At 27.5% G+C, this 24,660-nt stretch overlaps 2 protein-coding genes across 2 annotated transcripts; one reads left to right on the top strand and one right to left on the bottom strand.

Annotated features, from left to right (window-relative positions):
• The first annotated feature begins 438 nt into the window (after positions 1-438).
• On the top strand, positions 439-2,012 carry LOC107935177 (transcription factor bHLH71). The gene is made up of 3 exons (XM_016867741.2): positions 439-1,285; positions 1,356-1,745; positions 1,813-2,012. The coding sequence occupies exons 1-3, from the start codon at positions 887-889 to the stop codon at positions 1,909-1,911; spliced, it is 888 nt and encodes a 295-aa protein (XP_016723230.1). The 5' UTR covers positions 439-886; the 3' UTR covers positions 1,912-2,012.
• A 17,368-nt stretch (positions 2,013-19,380) lies between these two features.
• On the bottom strand, positions 19,381-21,282 carry LOC107935214 (protein RGF1 INDUCIBLE TRANSCRIPTION FACTOR 1). Its single transcript, XM_016867780.2, has 4 exons — positions 20,975-21,282; positions 20,597-20,794; positions 20,239-20,454; positions 19,381-20,035 (listed from the first exon to the last, which is right to left on the bottom strand). Exons 1-4 carry the CDS (start codon positions 20,975-20,977, stop codon positions 19,790-19,792), a joined length of 663 nt encoding a protein of 220 aa, XP_016723269.1. The 5' UTR covers positions 20,978-21,282; the 3' UTR covers positions 19,381-19,789.
• Positions 21,283-24,660: the final 3,378 nt, after the last annotated feature.

Genomic DNA, 24,660 nt, shown 5'->3' with positions numbered 1-24,660 from the left:
CTGACAAATCGGACCATCAGTCTTCTTCACCAGATAAGGCGACAGCTCCCTTCCCTGTGTTTCTTTGTCTCTTGTGTTTCTCTCTTTTATGGCCATTTCATCTAATTACAGTGATCATGAAAGTGCTCAAAAGAACTCTAATGGCTCTTGGTTTTTTTGAACCTAAGCCTAAGCTGTTAATTAAAAGTCTACTCCACTGATTCTCACATATGTTCCTTTATTTGTATGATCATTGGCAAGTCAAATGATGATCTTCCAATTGTATATGCTGCAGAGAATGGGTTGTCAAGCACATGTTAAGCTTTCCTTGTAAAACAGTAGTGTACGAGAATCTAGGGCCCGTGAGCCAGTCTTTTTTTTTTCCCTGCCAAATACAACATAGATTTGAATGTGCACAGTAGCTTTAACCCACAGCTTGTTGTATTGTTTGTATGCATATCCCTATATAGATTTGGGTCCCCCCCCTCTCCCCCACCTCCACTCTCTCCATTGCAGTCACTGTGCCTGCAATGTTGACAAACCCCAAAACAAGGCTGAGTGAAGAGCTTCTTTCATTTTCCTTCACTTTCTTGCTGGCACACAAAAGAGAACTTATCCTTTCTTTCTCCTATACTGCCCCTCTCACGTGCATGCACCATATATTTTTCTCTCTAATACATTATTACCCCAGACCTTAGCTGCTAACTTCATTTTAACCTCTCTCTCTCTCTCTCTCTCTCTCTCTCTCTCTCTCTCTCTCTCTCTCTCAACAACAAGATTTGAAGCTGTGGGGTTAATGCTAGAAAGTCCCTTTTGTCTTTAAAATGAAACTAGATTTGCAAGTTCCCAACATTTCAAGCCGTATGATTAGTTGGAGCTGTGAATTGTGGAGATTGTAGAGAAGATAATGGCACTTGAAACCCTTTCATCCAACGAGCTGTTGAACTTTATTATCTATGATACTATATTCGCAACCCCATGTAGCAGCCATCACCATGAGTCATTGGTCACTGATTTCTCAATGGAAAATAGTTTCAGCTCCTTAGAACAAGCTAGGAATAGTGGTAATGCTTTGAGTTGTTTGCCAATGGTGACCCCAAAGTGCCGCTCAAAGGGAATGGAAAGGTCCAACTTGGCAGTTCAAGGGAGGAAAAAAAGAAGGAGAAAGCCAAGGGTTTGCAAGAACAAAGCAGAGGCTGAGACACAAAGAATGACTCACATTGCTGTTGAGAGAAACAGACGAAAGCAAATGAATGAGCATCTCACTGTTCTACGCTCCCTCATGCCTGAATCTTATGTTCAAAGGGTTTGTCTCTTTCTTCCCCTCTCTTCTATGTATGTATGTATGTAGAATAAAATAATTGTTGCATGTGTAGGGTGATCAAGCATCCATAGTAGGTGGAGCTATAGAGTTTGTGAAGGAACTTGAGCATCTTCTGCAAACACTTGAAGCTCAAAAGCATCGTGTAGAAACCAACAAGTCATTGCTATCATCATCGTCGTCACCACCGTTTGCACAATTCTTCACGCACCCTCAATACACTTGGTCACAGATCCCTAACAAACATACACCAAAAACAAAGGCATCAATAGCGGATATCGAGGTGACATTGATCCAAACTCATGCTAACCTTCGAATCCTCACACGAAAAGTTCACAAGCAGCTTCCCAAGCTTGTTGCTGGTTTACACTCACTTTACCTTTCCATCCTTCACCTCAATGTCACATCCATGGATACATTAATTCTCTACTCTATCAGTGTCAAGGTAAATTCATCTTATTATATATAATTTTAGCAAATAAATTATTGATCTTCACATGGTAAAATGACAGGTTGAAGAAGGATGCCAACTGAACTCAGTAGATAACATAGCAGGTGCAGTTCACAATATGCTCAGAATAATTGAGGAAGAAGCTACTACCTTATGTTGATAAACTTTTGTACCTAAATTACCTTTTGTTTTACTGTCAAATCACCAAAATGCCACCACTTTTTTTTGTTCCTTCTTTATAAATAAAGTTGGTTTTTTTGAGAGGGGTGTTTAGGGTTTCTTCAATTTTTATTTTTATTTTAAAAGGTTTTCCCTTTAGAGTCAATGAAAGTTAGTGTGTTTTGAAGTTTGGGTTTGTTTTTTTTTTTGTGATTTTTTTAGAATGTATAATAATTTGAGGTGAGATTAACGGTGCATTTGCTTAGATGAAAAAGTATAAGGACGAGAGAAAGAAAAAGAAATTGGAAAGAAAATGAATTGCGAGTGCGTCTTGTAGGGAAGAAAACAAAGGAAAAAAAAATAGGGAAAAGATGATTTTTTTATCCTAATGCATAAAAATTAAACTTTCCATATATTGAAATTGATGAGAGAAATTAACATCTTGGTTTAAAATTATGTATTTTTTAAAGGTTTTATTTTCTTTCCTTCCCATTTTCACCTTTACCAAGTAATAATTTTCTTTTCATTTTTCCGTCTCTTCTACTAAGTACACCTATAAAAAGAAAAATTATATTTTTCATTTTTCTAATTTTCTATCTCTTCAATTTTTCGTTCTCTTTCCTCTCAACCAAACAAATCTTAAATGTCAATGGAGTGAATGTCGATTGTTGAGGTCCTATCCATGCATGCTTTGTTTTGTATGTATATATATTAATTATAAGAGGAGGGTAAAGTCTTAATAACAACGTGATTAGTGTGACTTGAACTCAAATCACACTTGAAACAGTGAATGCTTGATCATTAAATCAACTCTCGAGATTTTTTATTTTATATATATTGATATTAATACCTAAATTCTCCCTAATAACCACAATTATAGTAATCTTGCATAATTTTTCACACAACATATATTTTCATTTAATCCCCTAAAGTAGCTAAAAAATAATGATTGAAATTTCACTAAAAAAAGAAGGTATTCATCATCTAGCTGCATTCATCATTAAAAACTAAAAGTTAATTTTCTACATCATTATCTATTGATGAGTTTAATGGTAAAAACTTTTATAATTTCAAGGAAAAAAAATATAGATTTGAACTATAGAGATATTATCGTTGAAAGAATCGATCACAAATCTTAACCATATATAATAAAATAGATATAAAAAATACAAAAAGTAAAAATTAATTTCCCGTGAAACTACTAGAATTCAATATATTAATATGTAATTATTGTAGTGAGGAGATCATATATATTACAATAATAAAACAATTTCAGCGAAACTAAATTCATGGAAAACAGAAGTCGATAAAAAAGGCATTGGAAAAAGTGATAAAATAGAATATAGTTTTTCTAAGAGAATAAAAAAAAAAAAAAAAAGGAAGAGATGGTAATATGTGGGATATTGGATGCATGATGATAACATCTCAGCCTTCAATTTTGTTTCTTAGTATCGCTTAATTATAACTTATGTCTTGTTGTGTAAAACCAGCTGCAGCAGGGAGGTGGACTGTAAGAATCTTTGGCCCCATCTTCTCTGAATGCGACACAACATTAATATTATTACCTCTTTTTGTAGACTGCATGTAAAATATATTTGTACATTTTTCATGAGTTTCCTTAATTCCTCCAAACCATGTTCCTAACTTGAAAAACTGTACCATTTTAGAGATTTGAATTAAAATCTGAAAGTAAGTTTGTCTAAGTTTATTACTTAAAGGTAATTCAATTTATTATTTCATAAAAAATACCATACTTCAATTACATATATATTTTTTTAAAGTTAAACAGGTTGGATTATATTAAAAAAATAATGAAGTATCTCTCCAACAATAACAAAACCCAACAAAAGAGAAATCAGCTGATAAGTTACTTTCCTTCCTCTTGTAGCATTTAAAACAGCAAAAATTCCAGGTGACCCATACTCTATCTCTGCTTGAGCTCGATTGCAAAGACTTTCTTCTCACCTTCCCATCAACGGCAAATCTCTGGTGCGAATTCGTCCATCGTCAATCCGCATCCATCGAACCCGCTGCAAAATGAGAAATTCATTTTGAGTTCTATTTGAGTTGATATCTCAGTAACTCACGAGGCCTAAAAAATAATCATTCTTAAAAAAATAAATTATAATATTATGATGTACTTTTTATTATTTTTTAAATACAAAAACCTGTCTTTTTCCATAAGGCATAGCACTGTAAATATGATACACATTTTCGTCAATGTTGTCATTAATAATATGGAGGCCAAAATTGACTTTTTAATATCTTCAAAACATGTTTGAGTTAAGCATTTTGAGGAAATTTTTTTTATTGATACAATATTTAAATTACCTATAATTGAATTAGTTACTTAAATGAAAATATTTAAATAATTTAATTTTTTTTTTTACTTTTTTACCCTTTAATTTAACATATGTAAACCGAACACAAGGGTAAGGTTAGGTCCATGGAGTCATTTGGGCCGGGCTTTTGTTTATAAGGATTAAGGGCGAGAGTAACTATTATTTGTTTCGTATGGTTGGCTCATTGTTGGAAGCCTCGGATACAACCTGAGTTAAAAATAATGGAGCATTTATTATTATCTTTTTCAACATCATTTAATAAAGTTTCAAAAAGAAAATCATAAATATTTTTTAAAAAAGGGTAATCTATAAAAATAATCACTTTTGTTTGCTTCAGGTTATATTTTAGTCACTTATGTTTAAAATGTTACGTTTTAGTCACTTATGTTATTATTTTGTTACGAAGTGATCACTCTACCGTTAAGTTCCGTTATCTCTCTAATGGTAATCGTAGGTGATAGTCCAACTAGATTTTAGGTGCCAACTTAGATTTTTAAATGGGATGAAAATAAATTTTTAATTAAAAAATTTAATTAATTAAAAATTTCAAACCTAAACCTTAACTAAAAAAACTGTTCATCTCCTCTTTTTAATTTTTCTTTTGTCTCTTATTTTTTTCAATGGTTTTTTTTTCATTTGACTGTAAAAACTATTATTAAGATAAAAATAGTTGAAATCAACAATAAGAAAGAATAATCTGGAATACCCACAAAGAGATTTTGAACATACAAGTTGATTCAGATCAAAAAAAAATTTGATTGAGAAACCAATTATTCAAGAACTGTGAAAGTAACAGCCCTTTTTTGAAAATTTTAAAATTAACTTGAATGAAACATGTTTCTGGTTGCATTTTATGGGATGTCTACTGACGCAAAATAAAATACATGTTTACAAACAATTTCAAAAAGTAGAAGAAAATATCAAGAATTTTAATTTAGGGTTTTCATTAAACAATAAAAAATCTAATATTTTCTTTTCAGTACTGAATAAAAGAGATAGAGGAATACAAGGAAGACATACCTGAACCTTCCATTGAATCCATCTTTAGGAAGCAGTCAAATTGATTTCAACTATTTTGACCTTAATAATAGTTTTTCCAATCAAATGAGAAAAAAAAACCCATTGAAAAAAATAAGAGATGGAAGAAAAATTAAAAAGAGGATATGAACAGTTTTTTAGTTAAAGATTAGGTTTAAAAATTTTAATTAATTAAATTTTTTAATTAAAAATCTATTTTCATCCCATTTAAAAATCCAAGTTGACACTTAAAATCTAGTTAGATTGCCACGCAGGATTACCGTTAGAGAGATAACAGAACTTAACGGTAGAGTGATTACTTCGTAACAAAATAATAACATAAGTGACTAAAACATGACATATCAAACATAAGTGACTAAAATGTAACCTGAGGCAAACAAAAGTGACTATTTTTGTATATTACCCTTTAAAAAATAATGATTTTCAAGTAAATAAAAATAATCAATAACATTTTATATAAAAAATTTAAGTTATTTGCATTATTTCAAATATAAAATATTTATTTTTATATTATAAAATTAAATTAAATTATAAATTAAATAAAAAATAGAATTCAATTTAGTTGAAGTTCAAGTAACCGTAATTTTTTTAATTATATTTTATAAACCGTCTAAATATTTTGGTTCAATTTAATTTTCAATTCCTTAATTTTTTTTATTTAACCCTACAAGTCAAGTGATACATCACATAAATCAATTATTATTTCGACCAAAGATTATATCCAGGGGCGAAATGAAAGAGGTTGATAGGGCTCTAGGCCCTTCCCTAAAATATAAACTTTTTCATTTAAATTAGTAAATATAAAAATACACTTTGAGCCCTTTAAAAATGATAAAATTTTAATTTAATCCTTTAAAACTTATAAAAATAAAAACTATTAAAATAATAAAATTATATTTTTATTATCATAAAAATTATAATTTAATTTCGACCCCTACAAATATTTTCTAATTTCGTCCTAATTTTATCGCCCTACTCAAACACCTCAAAATATTTGAATTTAATCCCCTAAAGTTTATGCATGTTTGGCCTCAAACCCCATCACTTGTGACACATAAAGTTCGGCTCCTGTGACAGTATAACGTATCCCTTAACTTGTAAGCTTGTAAAAGGATCTTTGCAAAACGGAGTGAGCAAAACTGTATATATTTATATTTTTTTTTTGTTTGAGATTTATATTTAATAATTACATCGAGTTGAGGTTAAATTCAGAGTTGAGTTGTTGGATTCTTAATAAAGGATAAATTTTTTCACCATAATAATAAATTTAGTTTTCAACGTTTATATTCTATTAATTTAATTTTTATTATTTTTTATTAATTTTTTAATGGAATTGTTGATTAAAATATTAATTTTTTGATAATATTGGCATGACAACACGTATAGTAGTACATGTATACTTTATATTGACATAATATTATTTATCTTATATGTCATTATAACAAAAAAAAATTTTTAAAATAATAATATAAAGTACATGTAAATTTTCCTTCAGGCTATCATATTTAAAAAAAAGTTAACATTTTAATCTGTATTTTTCTTAAAGAAATAACAAGTTGGTTCTTTTCGAAAAATTGATAATCATATTTAACTTTTCTTAAAAGATTGAAGACCAAATTTAATTTAAAAAAAAAAAAAGAATCTTATTGAATATATATATATAAAACATTGAGGATATTATGTCAAACATTTTAATGTTATTTTTTCCATAAAAAGTTCCAAACTTGAGGTTTTACCTAAAAGAAAATCCAACACTAAACCTGGTGCAACATAAAGTGGGGCAATTAATTTTGGTTAGATTGTGCCACTTCTCTAGCCAATCATATATCCCAAGTGAAGTGCCTAAACAAAAAACCAGAGTCACATCCAATTCAAAACTCACTATCAAATGAAACCCTTCAAAGAAAAACCATATATAATCCCATTTCAAAGGAGTTTTGATTAAAAAAAATAATAGTTAGTTGTATTTTTTTAACAAATATTATAGGCTCTAATTATATTTTTTATATAATATTTAAAATTATTTATAGTTTTCTCTTAACCTATAAATAGAAGAACAATTCACATTAATGCACTTAAATCAAAATTCTCCTGCATTTACAATAATATCTATACCAATTGAGTTAAAATTTAATAAGTAAATCTTCTAATTATTTGTGTTCCATATCTCATTATTGAAATATTTATATAATATTATGTGACCCAATTGTCCCAACTCCCCATTCACTGTGGGGTCAAGCAGAAGGGGGGTTGCATCACAAATTTTATAAACTCTTGGCATTTTTCATGAAGGGACCCCCAACATCACCTTGTCTCGTATGGTGTCCGTTCTTATCCACTTATTAAACATCACCACTAAACATTTATATAACTAGGCAGATTTTGGCTCAGGGTTAATACCAAAGTACATATTGATGACATTAATACATTGAAAGTTGAAAGCTAAAGGGGCCAAAATAAAAGTCATAAACAGTAGTAAAAAATTTAATGCATATCATTTTCAGCTGAACTAGGATATCCATCTAGAACCTCCTGTTTATCTTTTTTACTTTACAAAAATTAAAAAGGTTAAAATATGCTGCTACTCCTTATACTTTTATAGAATTTGATATTTTAATCCTTGTATTTTAAAAGTTAAAAATTCAATCCTCTTACTTTTTTAATTTAAAAATCCTAGTCTAATCGTTATTTCGCTAAAAGAATTTCAACTTAATATGTTTATTTTTCGTCAATTATATACCACGTCATATAAGGACAATATAATCAACATGTCAAGTTGACAAATTTTGATGGAAAATACTAACGATTTTAGTGATTGGGTTGAGATTATTAAATAAAAATGTAAAAGGACTTCATTTTAACTTTTTAAGTATAGGGACTAAATCTTAAATTTTATTAAAGTATAAGAACTAATAACATATTTTAACCAGATTAAAATATTTGTCTTTTTATATTCTTTGAAAACTTAAAAGTTAGTTCAATTGTTGATAAATACATACATTCGGAGTATTACTTTTTGCTAATTTATTGTGTCTAAATTGTTGAACAATTGAATTCTTAGATTAATGGTTTTACAACAAACTTTAAAGTATTAACAATCAGACTAATTCTCAATTTTCACAAAATGAAAGGATCAAATTGCGATGAAATAAAATAAAGGATTAGTTTTTTTAGTTTTCAGGGACTAAATTTATAATTAGATAAAAGAAATTAGGTAATATTGTGTATATGTTTTGTGAAGTGATAAATGGCTAGATGAGCCAATGCATGAGAAGGAATGAGATGATGTTGGACCCACAATTGCGGGAAATGGACAAAAAATTAAGAAGATGATGATGATGGTGGAGTGGGCATGATACAAAGGATGGATATCATAGCAATAATTAAACATCAGATGAGATAAGGGTTAAACTAATGACATCATGGCTTAGGCAAATTGATTAAGATATTTCACCTCTATCAAACACCCATTTTTGTTGTGTATTTTATTGCTAAAATCGGATGCCATAATGGCATCATGGATCATGCATTTCCTATGAAAAATTTAGTTCAAAAAAATAATTAAACTCTTTCGATTTTTTTATACAATTAAGCTTTTTAACTGAAAAAATTAATTAAATGCATCCTTTAACAAATGTTGACAGTTAAAAACTAACAGTACTAGTGACTTAGTAGTAATTACAACTTTTAAATAAAATTTATTTTTGAAACATGGCATTTGCAGATTTTCTTCCATCAAAATTTTCCTTTATTTTCTTGGCAATCAAACACTATTTGCATAGTATTTCCAAAAGATTGTAGAAGAAAACATTTTCATAAAGCTTTTATTTCTTTCACCATTCACAAGTTTAATAGTCATTTTCATCAACCTTCATCCTCTATTCCTTGTTTACTTGTGAAATTGAAATAAACTCATCCCAAACAACTCTCTCACCGTTGATAAACTTGTTTCCATCGTCACCACCAAAGTTAACACCTAGCATTATCATTTTTTAGCAAAAACGAATCGTAACAATATCCTCAACAAAACTCAAATTATTAAGCGAATAGCAAATGATTGAAATGTATAAAACCCAAATCAACATGAAAGTGATCAGTTAACAAAAACAGGGAAACAATTCTAAAAATTTTCTTTAAAAAATTACAATAACACTAATCAAGAAAAGCTGTAAAAATTCTTTGTAACCCATATTTGATTAAAACATCCTCCATAGAAAATCCTATGGTCAATACATCCACCCATTAATCAAGTAAAAGAGTGTAAAAAATTGTTCTATGTTAGGTAATTGAAAATTTTCACTCAATTCCTCTGATTCTTCCGAGGCATGAAACTAACAAAGAAAAAGATTTGAATATCAATGATGATAATGAAGATGGATTAAGTTTTAAATTCAAGTTCTAGGTTCACAAAGTTTCTATTAACATCAAAAAAAAATCATTTGGGAAAGAGAAAGAAGGGGAGAAAGGGACCAAAAGGAGTTGCAACAAGATGGTGAGTGGCAGCAATTAAGTTTAGAAAAGAAATGGTTGTTCATTTTGAGAAGAAGTTTGAAATTGAAGAAGAAAAGGTAAAAAATGAAATTTATGTTTTCATAAATTTATTATTTTAATAACTAGATTTCATGTCATAATGTTTTCAAAAAATTCCATGTCATTCTGTTATCTGAAAAAAAATGAAACTTTAAAACCATTTTAAACTAATCGTAACTGCCACAACATTAGTTTCGTTAGTTTTTAATGATCAATGTTAGTCAAAGAGTCTATTAATTTGATTAATTTTCTCGGTTTCAATGCTTAATTGGGTGTAAAAAGATAAAAAAAAAGCTTAATTGAAATTTTTTTTTAAGTTCGAGAACCTTTTATACCATTAAACTTAAAATATATGAAGTTTGGGAAATTATTTTAGGATAAAAAGGGTCAATCATTAGTGTTTAGGTTGGACTTATATATAGTTTTAGTATTATATGTACTTATTTATGTATGATTCGATGTTAAATATAGGTCTCAAATTTTATTTAAGTCAATCATAATTATAATTAGTCTATTCAACTTTGTTTCAGCTTGATCATATTTTTAAAAAATAATTATTATTTTTATTTGATATTTATTAATTATATATAGCCTTGTTTAATAATTGACTGATAACTGATTGTAGTGATTGGTTTGACGATTCCATTAATTGATTCTATTAACCGTTTATTTAAAAATGTTTGGTAAAATTTATACTAAAAATATATATATCTGTAAAACTTAGCTAATAGTTGAAAGTTGATACGTGTATAATACTTTGGTCTTTATACGTGTATTTAAAAAAATATATGTTTACAAATAAGGGCATGACATATTTTATTTTTAAGTATTTATTTGTTTATAATACTTTAAACTTTTTTAAGTGAAATTATTGAAATAAAACATTATTACCAAGGAATTAAACATCCATTATGGAAATTAATTAGTGAATATTATTGAAAATTTAAATAAACAAATTTGTTAAGTTCCTTATGTGCAAATTAACAAGATTAAATTGTTTCGATTTTTTTAAGAATAACTAATTTGTTTAATATCAAAATTGAAAACTGCGAAAGAAGTGTTTATACTATTTTCCAAAAAAGTAGGAATAAAATAAGTGAGGGGCATTTCATATTAAAAGTAATCAAAGTTTCCTCAAGTGATGAGTGATATCCCCATTCGCCACTTCTTTTAAAGCTTTTTTCCTACGAAAAAAAAAAAAGAATCCCTTTGTGATATCCTACAAGGCCACCACCGTAGCCACTGATAATATTATCTATTAAGAAGAATCTAGTCACCATATTATGAATTAAGATTGCTAATTTCTCGATTTTATGATGGTTTTGATTTAAGACTTAAAAAAGGTTTCATTTCTGAATTAACCATTTAAATCTAGTCATTTATAACCTTAGTTTATCTTTTCATATTTATGGTCAGTTACATTTTTTTTTAAAGTGTAGAATTAAAAATAGGTCATATGGTCTATGTGTAGAGTTAATTATGGGGTCGGATTGAAGTAAAATTTTAGTTCCGGTTTTTAGATTTAGGTTTGATTCAGCCAAAAAAATATGCTTAAAATTTTTTTCAAGTTCGGTCCGGCTCGCTGGTATTAATTTTTTTAATATTATTTTTATATAAAAAATTTTAAAAATATAATACATTAAATACACTAAAAACATTAAAATAATTATTTCTTAATAAATTGAAAATAAATTTTTTAAAAAAAAATTACTTAAACTTAGTATGCAAATATCTCTAAAATAGTAGCAGAATTAATAATAAAATAAGAGTTTTACAATATTTAAACAATAACAACAAAATAGTAGCAATATAATTACGAAATGGTAGCAAAACAACAATTTTTGTTTTTTTGCAAATTCATGTCAAGCTCAGGCTAAAAGAACTTACTCGAGACCTGACCCGTTTTCTAAACGTTCTTTATTTTTTTTGGTCCTAACTCATTTTTCGAGCATATACTTTTTAAACAAACTTTCAAGACGGGCCAAGTGTATTTACATGCATGAACATCAATAGACTTGATTCGTAAGTAAGTTAGGTGATAATTTTATGTGACCAAAAGGTTAATACACGATTGCCCTTCTTTAGACATACAAACACAAGTGATGATTATTGAGTTTGAACTTTTAAGATTAAGATAATGTAATGTCAATCACAATGTACACATAGCTTGTGGCTAAGCATTTATTAAAAGGGAAAGTCGGTATATATATCATTGCATTTAACAATGATAGTACATTGATTAATCCACTTGCATATTGGATTAAGTAAGTAGGATACAGGGAATGGAATTTTTGCTTTCTTCTATACGAAGTTTTTAATGTACATATTTATTGGTATGTTTTTTTTTTCCTTTTGACTTCTTCATAGTAGAAAGTAGGTGCAAAGTTTTCCTAACCTCCAACTTTCAATAACTTAATCATGTAAACCAACAAGAGAAAATGAAACAAAAATTATAACAAAATAGAAGAAAATGAATCTATTTTTCATTATTTCTTCTCTCTTTTTTTTTATAATTAATGCAATAAAATTTAGTTATAATATAATTATTAAAAAAACTTCTCAATATGTCTTAATTTTGATATTAAGTAAATTGGTTGTTGATTAAAAAAAGTAATTTAATCTCTAATAATTTCAAAAGCGAGCATATAAAGACAATTAATCAATGTATTAATATATTTCATCAATTTTACATAAATTTGAATGGTATAATAATAAATTTGGCACTTAAAATTTACATATTCTATTTATTTTATATTTTTTAACATAAAGTTTATTTTATATATTTTATGTGAAATTTTTTTGTTTTTTTTTAAATTTTATACATTTTTAGATTATTTTTTTTAGAATGAAGACTAAATTTGTAGAATATGGAAACATTAAGGGCTTAATTTGTTATTATATCAATAAAAATTATTTAGAATTGACAAGAAAAATTAATTTTCGTGATTAATTGTTCTTAGTTGCTCATTTTAAAATTGGTAGGGATTAAGTTGCTTTGATTTTTTTAGAGGAACAAATTTGCTCGATATCAAAATTGAACAGGATTAGAGAGGTGTTTTTATCAAAAGTATGCAATATATATCCATAGATTATTATTTAATAGGTAAAAAGTGCTTGAAAATATGATTTAGAAAATGTGTTTGTAGCTCAAAGGAAATTTAAAAATTATATATCTAAAAAGCTAGCCTTGTGATATTTATAATAATAAACCATTTTACTTGAATTATACTAGTGATTTCTTGATAGGCATAATAAGTTGTTCTCGACTTTCAATCCTTTGATCTTCTCTGCTAATCTCGACCTCGATTTGCTAGATTGTGGGCTCTATTCACGAACTAATGAAAACTTTCTAAGACTAGAAAGTAGTTACTCAAGAACGATAGAATCTATGAGTAAATAAATTTAATTACCATAATATTATTTATTCAATTATTTAATTAACTTAATTAAATTATTCTCTCAATTCAATTTTAATTTTGTTAAAGTTGTGACGACTTTATCGTATTAGAATCTATGAGTAAACAAATTTAATTACCATATTCTATGAAACAGTGATGACTAATTAATTTAATTTTCACTTCTAACTTCAATTATTTAATTACAAATTAATAGAACAATAATTCGAATAAAGTAATTTAATCTTTAAGTCATCTCTTGCTCATAGTGGGAAAACACATTCACTACGATTAGTGATACATGCGATCTATTTCCCTTATTTGTCATTTTCATATATTTACATCATTGTTTCAAATGCAAACTTTCAAGGATATATCGAGCTAGCAAACAGACCGATTAGACATATATAATTAGAGCTAAAATAATTTGTAATCAAGTTTCGACTTTTCGTCTATTAATTATATCATTATTTAGTCGCAAAGTCATTTCACTAAAGTATTATGAGTAAGCTCTCCCCATTATATGTCATTTGGAATCCAATGACCTACTCGCGTGTATGTTCTCATAGGACATCCTTAACCTCCTTAGGATAAAATTCATTCTCCCAATATGATTGCATTTTATTCATAATAACAATTTCATCTTTCTTCAATAAAAAGTCAATTACTAACACATATTAAATAAATAATTTATTTTTAGAGGAATGACCTATGATCACATTACTTTCTCGTTCTATCATGTAATGCCAATGAGAGGACACCGTTTACCTTTTTATTGGGCTATGGATTCCACGATTGTAAGTGGAGCTATGCCATGTACAAGTCATATACCTAACGTACTAGCTTTCGGTTCTATTACTAGTTGAACCTAGGCTTGAAATACATCAAAATATATGAGTCATGCACACATAGTCTATCACTTACTTAGGCTTGAGATATGTCACATGATAAACTTCACAAGTTAATAAATTCATAAACGATATATGGTTTGTTCTACTTGGGTCCTACTCAATGTATTGTCAGTCTAGACAGTCACATTTATGTCTCTATTTTCTAAAAGTCATTCGCCTCAATACCCAAAACAGTGTATCTCCCTTATCAAATTTAATAGACAACATAATAGTCTTTTAATCCATTTGCTTAATTTTCTATTAGATTATGATCCATTTAGATTATCTACTGATATAAATTATCTTTTAGCGTTATGATCGACTCACATAATGTAATTTAATATTGTAAATAATTAATAAGCTAATATTTATTTTTATTTTGCTTTGTGTGCACAAATTGTTGAGAACATTACACAAAAGATATTAATTAGTGTGATGGAATTTTATTAAATCAATTTATTCGAAAAATCACAAGTAAATTTGACAATATCACTACAATAAGGGCACTAGATCCCAATAAAAAGACCTCTCCAGTCCCTCTCAATTTTGAAATTGAGCAAATTGGTCATTCAAAAAAAATCAAACTAAATTAATCCTTGCCAAATTTAAAAGTGGGCTATTAAGGACAATTATCGTGGCATTAATGTCTTTCGCCACTTGTGCATAATTTTAATCGATATAATAATAAAATTAGTCCTCAATGTTTACATATTTTATTAATTTAGTCTTAATTCTAAAAAGAATTAACAAATCTAGCCTTATAACATGAATATAGCAGGTTAAATTTATCAAATCATGACCAAATTGATAGAATGTGTAAATTATGGGAGCAATCAAATTTATGTACAATAAAAAAATTAATGTTATGATTAAATATTATTAAAAATAAAATTAATAAAATTTCTTTAATTTTTGGCTTAATATCTAAATTAAAAGAAACTAAAGAGGGTTTTTTTTATTACCAATATAATATGCTATCAATGAAATATAAACTAGTTTTGACCTTTAAATACTATCACAGTTTAAAAGAAAAAAAAAACAAATTCTCTTGTAAAATCGATAAATTCCATTAAAAATTATACACATATAAGAAAAGGAAAAGAAGATGGTAAGTTGTGTTAAAGAGTCCTGAATTTCACAAGTTTGGCAAATTTGCTTATACATTTTATTCACGTTTTCTTTCCGTTTACGAAACAACATCTCCATCCAAATTCCAAAATCATTCTCAAAAAGCAAAGCAAGTACAGATGGTCTTAATAGCTGAACATGACTTTCGCTACGTGGACGGTTCATATCTAATTCCTTAATGCTTTCACCCACACGTGGCGACATACTGTTTGATCCTCCACTTTAAGCTTTTGGACAGAATAATAAATAAATAAACAGAATAAACACCACTAGGTGCTTGCTTATGTCCCCAAGAAAACCAGCATATGCTTTATCATTTTTAATTTATTTTTTATGGGAATTAATAGATATTTCTTTTTATGGATGTATAAAAATAGAAATCATGTTATAAAAGAAAAAAGAAAAGTGGGTTAAAGATTCGTTTTTTCTTTAAATATAGATTTGGATAAGGCTGAAAGAATTGGGTAATTACCACCTGTTTGCTTTTTTTTTCTTATCCACGTAACTAGGGAAAAAAAAAGAATGATTAAAAATTTATATATTATATGTTGGTTATATCTTAATTCGACTTGTATTAATATTATTGTCAATGTAAGAGAACGTATGTTTGAGTGCGTTAAAACACATTATTCTACTATTTATGAACTGGGGAGGGGCTGGGAGTAGTTTTAAGGATTGTGTCAAAAAGAGTAGATATGATCAAAACTTATAATGAGATTGTTCAAAAATATATATTATATAGCCGTTTAAGTCTTAACTCCACTGGCATTGACATAGTTGCCAATGCAGGAAGATGTAGGTTCAAGTGTGCTAAAGTACATTATATTCCTATTTAACGGTTAAGTAGTTATAAGGATTCGAATATGATAAGAACCTATAATCAATTAAATCTGTTTAAAGATGTTCAATATAATATTTTTATTAAATCAAAATAAGTGTAAATTTAGTTACAACTTTTTATAAAAAGGAAGAGATTCATTTTTACGGACTTAAAACTTAAGTGATTTTACATTTTTTTATAATATTTTATACGATTAATATTTTAATAATCTAACCATTGTATTTATCAATATACTTGTACTTGTAATGCATATTGATTTTTGAATTAATCCATATCTTTATCACAACAAACTAAAATATTATCTATATTAATATATAGTTAAAGGGTGAAAGTTTTTTTTACATAAAACAATTAGTTAGACATTTTTAATCTAGGTCAAACTTGACATGTATAACTTACATAAATGGAGCATAGAATATAATGGAGCATCAAATATGGCGATTAGATTATTAAAATATTGATCATATAAAAAATTACGAAAATGTGTAAAACCACTTATATCCGTGTAAGTGGAACCCTTCCTTTTCAGTAATATTATTTTAGGTAGTAATAACCAGGGGCGAAGCCAAAATAAATATTTAGGGGGGGCCGGATAAAATTTTAATTTTTTTATAGTTTATATCTTTATAATTTGTAAAAGATTAAATCGAATTTTTTATAATTTTAAGGGGGCCAAAGTGTAATTTTATCTTTACTAATTTAAAATTTTTAAAAAAATTTAAGGATTAAAAGAGTAAATTTACATTTTAGGGGGGCCGGGGCCCATGCTAACCCCCCTGGCTTCGCCCTTGATAATAACTATAGATGTTTATGGACTAAGCTCAAGTCAAGACTTAGACTAATATATGGTACTAATACCATACATGATTACCTAAGCCAATCCCGCTTAAAATATGGATTCTAAATTGGCACAATGATTTTTTTGGCCCCTAACTTTATAAAAAAAAATTATTTTAGCTTTTTATTTAAAATTTTTAGTTTTTTAACTCTTAAACTTGTGCTTTTTGTTAAATCACCCCAAAATAGATAAAAAAGTTAATGTTTTTTTTTAAACTTTACCGATGTGGTATACATGTGGAATCATTTAATTAATTTTTAAATTTTTAAAAATTCAAAAAAATATAAAAATATTCTTAAAATTAAAAATAATTGAAATTATTTAAAAAAGTATAAAAATAAATTATAAAAAATTTAAATGTTGGCATGTCATCCGCATGGCAATATACATGTATGTCACTTTAGCAAAGTTAACAACTATTAACTTTTTCATTTATTTTAAGGTGATTTGACAATTAATGCAAACTCAAGTGCTAAAAGAGGTGAAAAATTAAATGGATGGCTAAAATGATTTCTTTTTATAAAGTTGGAAGGCCAAAAAAGTCATTACACCTTTTAAATTTTATTTAAACTTGCTCAAATTTGTAAGCAGATAATTTGAGTTTATTTAAGCTTGCTTGTATTCGGTTTTTTTTAATAATCATATATAATTTCTTTTACTATCATTAAATGTTTTTTTATTATTAATTTTACTTTGAAAGTGTATTACAAATAGAACACAAATATAAATATTTGTATGAACAATTACATTGTAGAAAGAATTAGATAAAACTTATTCATAACATATGCATATGTTATTAGTAAAACCCATACATCCTAATTACGAATGATGAGATTCAAATGAAGATACTTAAGAATTTAGGATATTCGTCCTACCCAGCAAATCAAAAGTCTCATTAGCCTTTTTTTTTAATTTTTATAAATATAAAATACTTAAATACTTTCTATATGTATATTATAATATAATATATTTAATTTTAATGTGATGTAAGTTGCAAAATATTTAAAAAATAAATAAATGTTTGTAATTGAATTCAATCGAGATCAAACTTTAAATATTAGAATTCGAGTCTATATTTTTTTTATCGTCCAATTTTATTTTTCATACTTATATTTTATTTTGTCTAAAATTTTAAATTTAGACCATTAATCTGATTTTTAATATTTAAATTTGAGTTAATGATTACACTAAGGAAACAATTTAAATGATATGATATTAAGAAATATATAAATTCGTGAAAAATGGGAGGAGGAGATATTAATTCCCAATGATGAAATAATGGAAGAGAATGGAGGTGGCAATTTCCAAAAGGCCGGCGCCTATCAACTCCAAAAATTGCACCGTAATGTAGGGGCCATCTTTTGTTTTTATTTATTTTTATATGTTTATAAATGCAAAGGCCACGAAAAATAAATGAAATAATCCACTACAACACCCCATCTCTGATGTCATCCCCCACAATATCTCTGCCTAAACGTTAACCGCTAATTCATTTGCGTGGGTCACCACCCCTTATTATAAAATAATTCTTTAAATTAATTGACATTAATATTATTATTTATGTAAGAGAATGTAAATTTAATTGTGCTAAAAATGATTCTATAGATAAAATTAATATTAAGAAAATTATAAATTCTATGGGTTACATTCTTGTATTAGGCAAAAACAGTTTACTTTTAAATATTTATAAAAATGTAAAAGAAATAGTCAAGTTGTATATAAAATATTATTAGACATTTAAAAGAACCATGTCAAATCATTTAAAAGAGAAAAAAAAAAAAAAGAGTCCAAGATTAAAAGTCCACATTTTGGGTAGTAAAGAAATTTAAATTATAAACTTAGAATAAAGGTTGAATATAGTGATAAAAATTCAATTTTTTTGTCTTTTAAAGATGATAATATTTTGTATATAATATTATTTTTACTAATAAATCATCCCATCCTTTAAATAAAAAAATTATTTAAAAAAAGCAATAATAAAAGTAAAATAAAATAAAAAGGGAGTTATACTACTTTGTGGGAGCCCATTCTGAAAACTCGATGACAAGATTCAAGGGTCCATATTCAATCATAATCAAGCGGGGTCCACGGTGTCTGCCAAAAAGAAAGAGACCCACAATAAAACGGCAAAACCGAACCGCCCTTGCAGTGGTCGGCAAACGGCTGATAACTTTTTGACGATCCCAATAAATTTCACACGTGCGGAACCGGACCACCCTAGACATTCAATTCCAAACCAATCCCGTACGTGCCAAACACCGTAGCTCGTGAAAATCTTCAAATGTTAATCACCACCATTCAAAACCAGACCCTTCAAATGTGTAATTTGAAAATTTAAAATATTAATTTTAGATATTATTTACTTAAATTTATTAATATTATGAGATTTTAATTAAATATAAAAATATATTTATTAAATAAGAGATAAAAAAAACCCTACCTTAAAATGGAAAGCTGGAATCAAATCATACCACAAACAAAGTTAAATCTTCTTCTTTTTCATTCCATTTATAAACATTACAACACATGGCTTCTATTTCTTTATTTTTCACTACCCTTTTTCTCTAAAACCATAAGAAAAGAAGAAAAAGAAAACCCTATTTACATTTTTCATCCCCCCATTACTATTTGTTCAAAAAAAAACTAGGAAGAGAAACTTATATGTATAAACTCACCCTAAAAATGAAACCCTAAGCCCTAAACTAATAGAAAAGACCAAAACAAAAAAAGTTTATAACTTAATAATATCATTCAAGTCCTTGAGATTTGGAGCTTATTATACCACTTGTTTATCCCCTTTTTGTTCACCATTGCTGCTTCTATATACAAGATAATTACCTTTGTATATGTGGGGCAATAATAGTTAAATAGTATGGCTTAATATTCTATGATTAGACCTGCCATTGGGGCTCTATGTGGAATCCCCTTTCTTCGTTTAGCAGTTCGGTAATTAACCGATGTTGGTGGGGGTGTTGATGGGCTAAAGCTTTGGACTTTGTTGTTGTTGTTGCTGTTCTTGAGATAATTTCGATGGCTGCTGCTGCTGCTGTATGAATCCTCTGAATCTGATGCCATTCCCATTAGCCTCTTCTTCTTCCGGAAATCCTTTGAAGTGCCAACTACCTGCAATGTTCAGATAACATTCAAAACTTGCGAATTGACCCAATAAACGCATTGCAAAAGTCAAACATAATGTACAAATTTGGGAGCTTCACTTGCCCCCAAAAGTTTTCTCAGCTGCCAAACAGCACCATTGACTTGCCAAGAAAATTTAATTAGAAAGTGAAAGAGAGAAGAGTGGTGGTTTTTTTTTTTTTCTCTTTTACCTTGCAACCGAGAGAGCAAAATCTGAAGTTGTCGACAAGGCTACGCTCACAGACTTCACAGGTGTTGATGACACCCTTTCCAGGCCTTGGCTGTGGCCTTTCATTGATGAAAACAACCTTAGCACTGTTGATAACATATGTTTGAACTCCAGATATGTCTAGGTATTTTTGAATCTCAGACACCCTTATCACATCATGGTATGAAGACCTTCTTATCTGTCAAAACACACACATTAACAAATCCAAATTATTGCCCGATTTCTGTAATGAATGAGTAAATAACAGACAAATCCTACGGGATTGGTTAACAGTATCAATTTTTTTTTTGACAGAAAAATGAAAAAGAAGGATTTAATACCTGAATATAACGATGGTCCTTGTGATAAGCTAAGCAAAAAGAGCAGAGAGCGCCATTCATACAATCTAAGCAGTACATATTGCATTCACTCTTGTGAGAATCAACATGAAGCTTGCATTGAACAAAGAAATGTTCCCTTAACAAAGGTTTTAACCATGGCGGCCACCTGTTGTCTTCTTCATCAGGCCCACCGGCACCCTGTCCAAAATACATTTAAGCAAAACATTCGATCAAAACACACATTTTAACAAAAACCCAAATCGATAAACCAAGTAAAAAATGTGAAGAAACAAAAAACAGAGTTCAAAACTTGAACAAAGTTAAAAAAAAAAAAAGACAGAACAAGTGAGGGTTTGGTTTGAAGAATGAAGACGATACCATGATTCTTCTGTTCTTGGGCTTGATTTCACGGACAATGGATTCTCGATTTTCGATCGCCAGCTTGAGCTCTTAATTGAAAGAAAGAACTATATGCTCTGTTTTTTTTTGGTCAGTAGGGATTTTTATTTAGACAAAGGGAACCAAAGGCGGCGTAGCAGAGAGAGAAAATAAAGAAAATTGAAATTGAAATTGAAAAATGGAGAAGGGGAAGAGGTCGTTCTTATCTACCAGTAACAAAGTCCACAACCGAACCTAAATCCGAAGCTAACCTTCCCGAATCTAATAACCCGAGCTTGATGGCAGATGCGTTAGGTGTAAGGAACAGGCCTTTTTCTTTTTATTTCGCTTTCATATCCGCCCTCTCTTTGGTTTTATTATTTTATTTTTAATTTATATTTAGAATTTGTTTTTAACTTTTATTGTGAAATAATTAATGTATGATCCGTTTTCTTCTACATTATTAATAATTTTTTTTCCTATAAATATTTTTATTTAAAATATAAATTTTATTAAGATAAATAAATTTCCACCTACAAATTTTAAAATATTAATGGAAAAAATGCAAGTAAACTCATTTTAACGACAGTCAACACAGGGTGTTGTTAATATATTATATATATACCATCTTATTAAATCAATTAATCAAATTTTAAAATTTTATTGAGAATTCATTCCATATTTTTATTTGAATAATGGTTTATAAAATACAATGTTGTGCTACTTTTCAAATTGTGTGTACGTGGGATTAATATTATAATACGAGTTCAACCTTCAATACCGCTATATCAATTATTTTTGACTTAATAAATAGAATTATTTATAATTACTTCTAATTCATGCACTTTAACGTACTTAAACACGCATCTTTTCATATCGATATATTAATAAATTAAAATTCCGTCAATATTATTATAAGCTGTTTAAATACATAGATTTGTTTTGTGGTGGCCGACAAAAACCAAAACCCACAAACCCATGGTGATAGGGTCAATCTCAAAAATAAAATGAGAAAAAAGAAGAAGAAAATAACTGGTGACCCCTAATCTACTTGCCTAGCTTTCATAAATCATCCCATTGAAAAAGTTGGGTTTTTCTTGACCAATCAATTTCTCCATTGTAACTCAAATTTCCACCACTCAATATATTTATATATAAAAACCAATTTTGCTTTTATTTTGCATGTCATAATAATGAATAAAAGAAAATTACACAAAATATATTTGTATATATCTCACAAGGAACATTAATAAACTCGAGACTTATATCACTCTAATTAAAAAATAGCATTAAAATATAATGGTGGCAATATTTTATATAGAAAAAGGCAAAGCACATTATTCACATGTAAATCAGAGCAAGATAAAAGAGACAACAAGAGGGTCGAAATATATTAATGGAGGTCAAATTTTAAATCAATATTTAATACTAATACTAAAGAATTGGGTGAGCATGACCTTTGTCTGCCCTATAATTGCCTATATTGTGAAATGTGGTTTAATTTGTATAATGTGAAGATGTTAGGTACATGAATAATCAATGGAACCCATCAATCATTAATGTTGGGTATATAGTAGAGGAATCTTATTCAAGCTTACCAAAAGAGTTGATAGAAGACCCTTTAGTGATCCCAACTTCAACTTCCCAATTCACATTTTCTAATCAAGTACATTCAGCTCTTTACACCTTGTACAATCATGTAATTTTGGAATTTTGTGTTTCATTCTTCCTAATTATTTTATTTCACTTTATAAATATTATTAAGATATATTTATATTCTGGATTAAAAAGATAGAATAAAATAATATTTTATTAATATTCGGCATTACAGATTACTTTTTGAAATTTGCAAGATAAAATTGCTTGCATTTTTTTTAAAACTTTATTTACAGTGTATTAAATATTGTCCCAAAAACTATGTTTTATAATGGTGATTGTTTTTAGTGTATTAAAGAAACCCAAAAAAAAATTCAATTAAGAATTTATTTTTAAATTACTTTTTTGAGATTATAAAAATTATATAAAATTATTAAGAAAATACATCAAGACACATGTATGTCCAAGTTCATTATATATATATAGGATGAACTTGAACCTGAATTTGTCTAGATTATTTTAAGTGCATTTTTATATTTTCTATAATTTCAAATTACTTTTTTCAATTTTAAAATTTTATTAAAAATATTAATGGAATAAACCTCAACATATTTGTGTCCAATTTATTTTAAAATACATTTTTAATTTATACCTTTTTTTAAGTTTCAAAGATATTTATTGAAAATTCTCAAGATTTTAGGTTTGCTTTTGTAAAAAGATTATAATTTTTTAGAATCTTAACAATTTTAAAAAGAAAATTATGTTTTTTTTTCGAAAATTTTGAGGAATTTGGACTTCTTTATTCGTGGCAACATTTAACTTGTTTTAACGAAAATTATAGATGGAGTAACGAGGTAGACAGAAGGAAAGTACAAAGGCTAATATGACAAAAAATTGAGAATTTGACTATAATATAGAGGCCCAAAAGAAAATGACGTGGAGTGTGTTTCCACACCACATAATAATTGAATAAAATATGTATTTATTGAGATGATAATTACACACTTTTGTAATTATAAAAAATTTTAATTCTCAATATAAGTTGAGTTGATAAAGTATAATTACATTATAATTTTTTATGTCGTGTTTAATAGTATGAATTGTAATTACACAATTATATAAATTTAAATTATAAATAAAAATATTAATTATTATAATAAATTATCAATATTACTTCAGAAAGAAAAATCTAAATAAGTAACAAAATTTAAAATAAAATCATCCTATGTACTATGTTAATTCAAAAAAACATCCGGTAATACGATTATGAATAAAATTAAGAAGAAAATACAAACATTTTGTCTAATTACTCTAACATTTCATGTTTGTCCCAAAAAGCATCGGTTGGGCTTTAGCCAAGTATAAATTATTAATAATAGATGCTACGTAATTTAGTTAGGTCAAAATGTATAAAAAAAGTTATCCCTTGTTTATAAAATTTTCAGACTATTTAAACGAGATTAGTAAAATAACATTTAATTAAATTTAAAAAAAATTATCATAAAATTAAAGGTAAATTTGGGATGTTAGGTGTAATTATCTTTTCACCCTTCTCTTAGTTTTAGAGAGTGTAATTAGAGTGCTTTAATGACACTTGAATTAATGAAATCTATTAATTACAAAAGTTATCAAAATATGTTAAACATGTATAATTATAAACATTTATAACTAAATCTAATTATTAACTTTTCAAACGCAATTATCTTATATAAAAATTGTTGTATAATTGTATGTATAAAAATAAGATTTTTAGTAGGAGAAAAAAAAGTAAAATGAGAATGAAGCCAGAGGTGAATCCAGTGGGCTGGCAAGAGCTTCGACCTTCTTAAAATAGAAAATTGTTGTTTTGGCCTTTAGAAAATTATAAAATTTTAAATTAGTAAAGGTAAAATTATACTTTGCCCCCTAAAATTATAAAAATTTAATTTAATCCTTTAAAAATTATAAAGATGTAGACTATTAAAAATTAAAATTTGATTTCGATCCTCCCTAAAAAGATTTCTGACTTCGACCCTATATGGAGTATATTTCATTATCTCGTTTATCTTTTTAAATAACACTTAAAATGAAAGGATTCATTGTTATTATAG

Source organism: Gossypium hirsutum, chromosome A09 (assembly GCF_007990345.1).
Source record: "Gossypium hirsutum isolate 1008001.06 chromosome A09, Gossypium_hirsutum_v2.1, whole genome shotgun sequence".
In the NCBI taxonomy this organism is placed as follows: Eukaryota; Viridiplantae; Streptophyta; class Magnoliopsida; order Malvales; family Malvaceae; genus Gossypium; species Gossypium hirsutum.
Note: the sequence above shows the minus strand (reverse complement) of the source record. Positions and strands in the feature narration are given on the sequence as shown.

Coding starts and splice junctions, on each gene's coding strand:
- LOC107935214 (XM_016867780.2), bottom strand. Junction 20,455..20,596: donor AGGACCATCGTTATATTCAG/GTATTAAATCCT, acceptor GTGTTTTGACAG/ATAAGAAGGTCTTCATACCA. Junction 20,036..20,238: donor TTTGCTCTCTCGGTTGCAAG/GTAAAAGAGAAA, acceptor TGAACATTGCAG/GTAGTTGGCACTTCAAAGGA.
- LOC107935177 (XM_016867741.2), top strand. CDS start 887: ATGGCACTTGAAACCCTTTCATCCAACGAGCTGTTGAACTTTATTATC. Junction 1,286..1,355: donor CTGAATCTTATGTTCAAAGG/GTTTGTCTCTTT, acceptor TTGCATGTGTAG/GGTGATCAAGCATCCATAGT. Junction 1,746..1,812: donor TCTACTCTATCAGTGTCAAG/GTAAATTCATCT, acceptor GTAAAATGACAG/GTTGAAGAAGGATGCCAACT.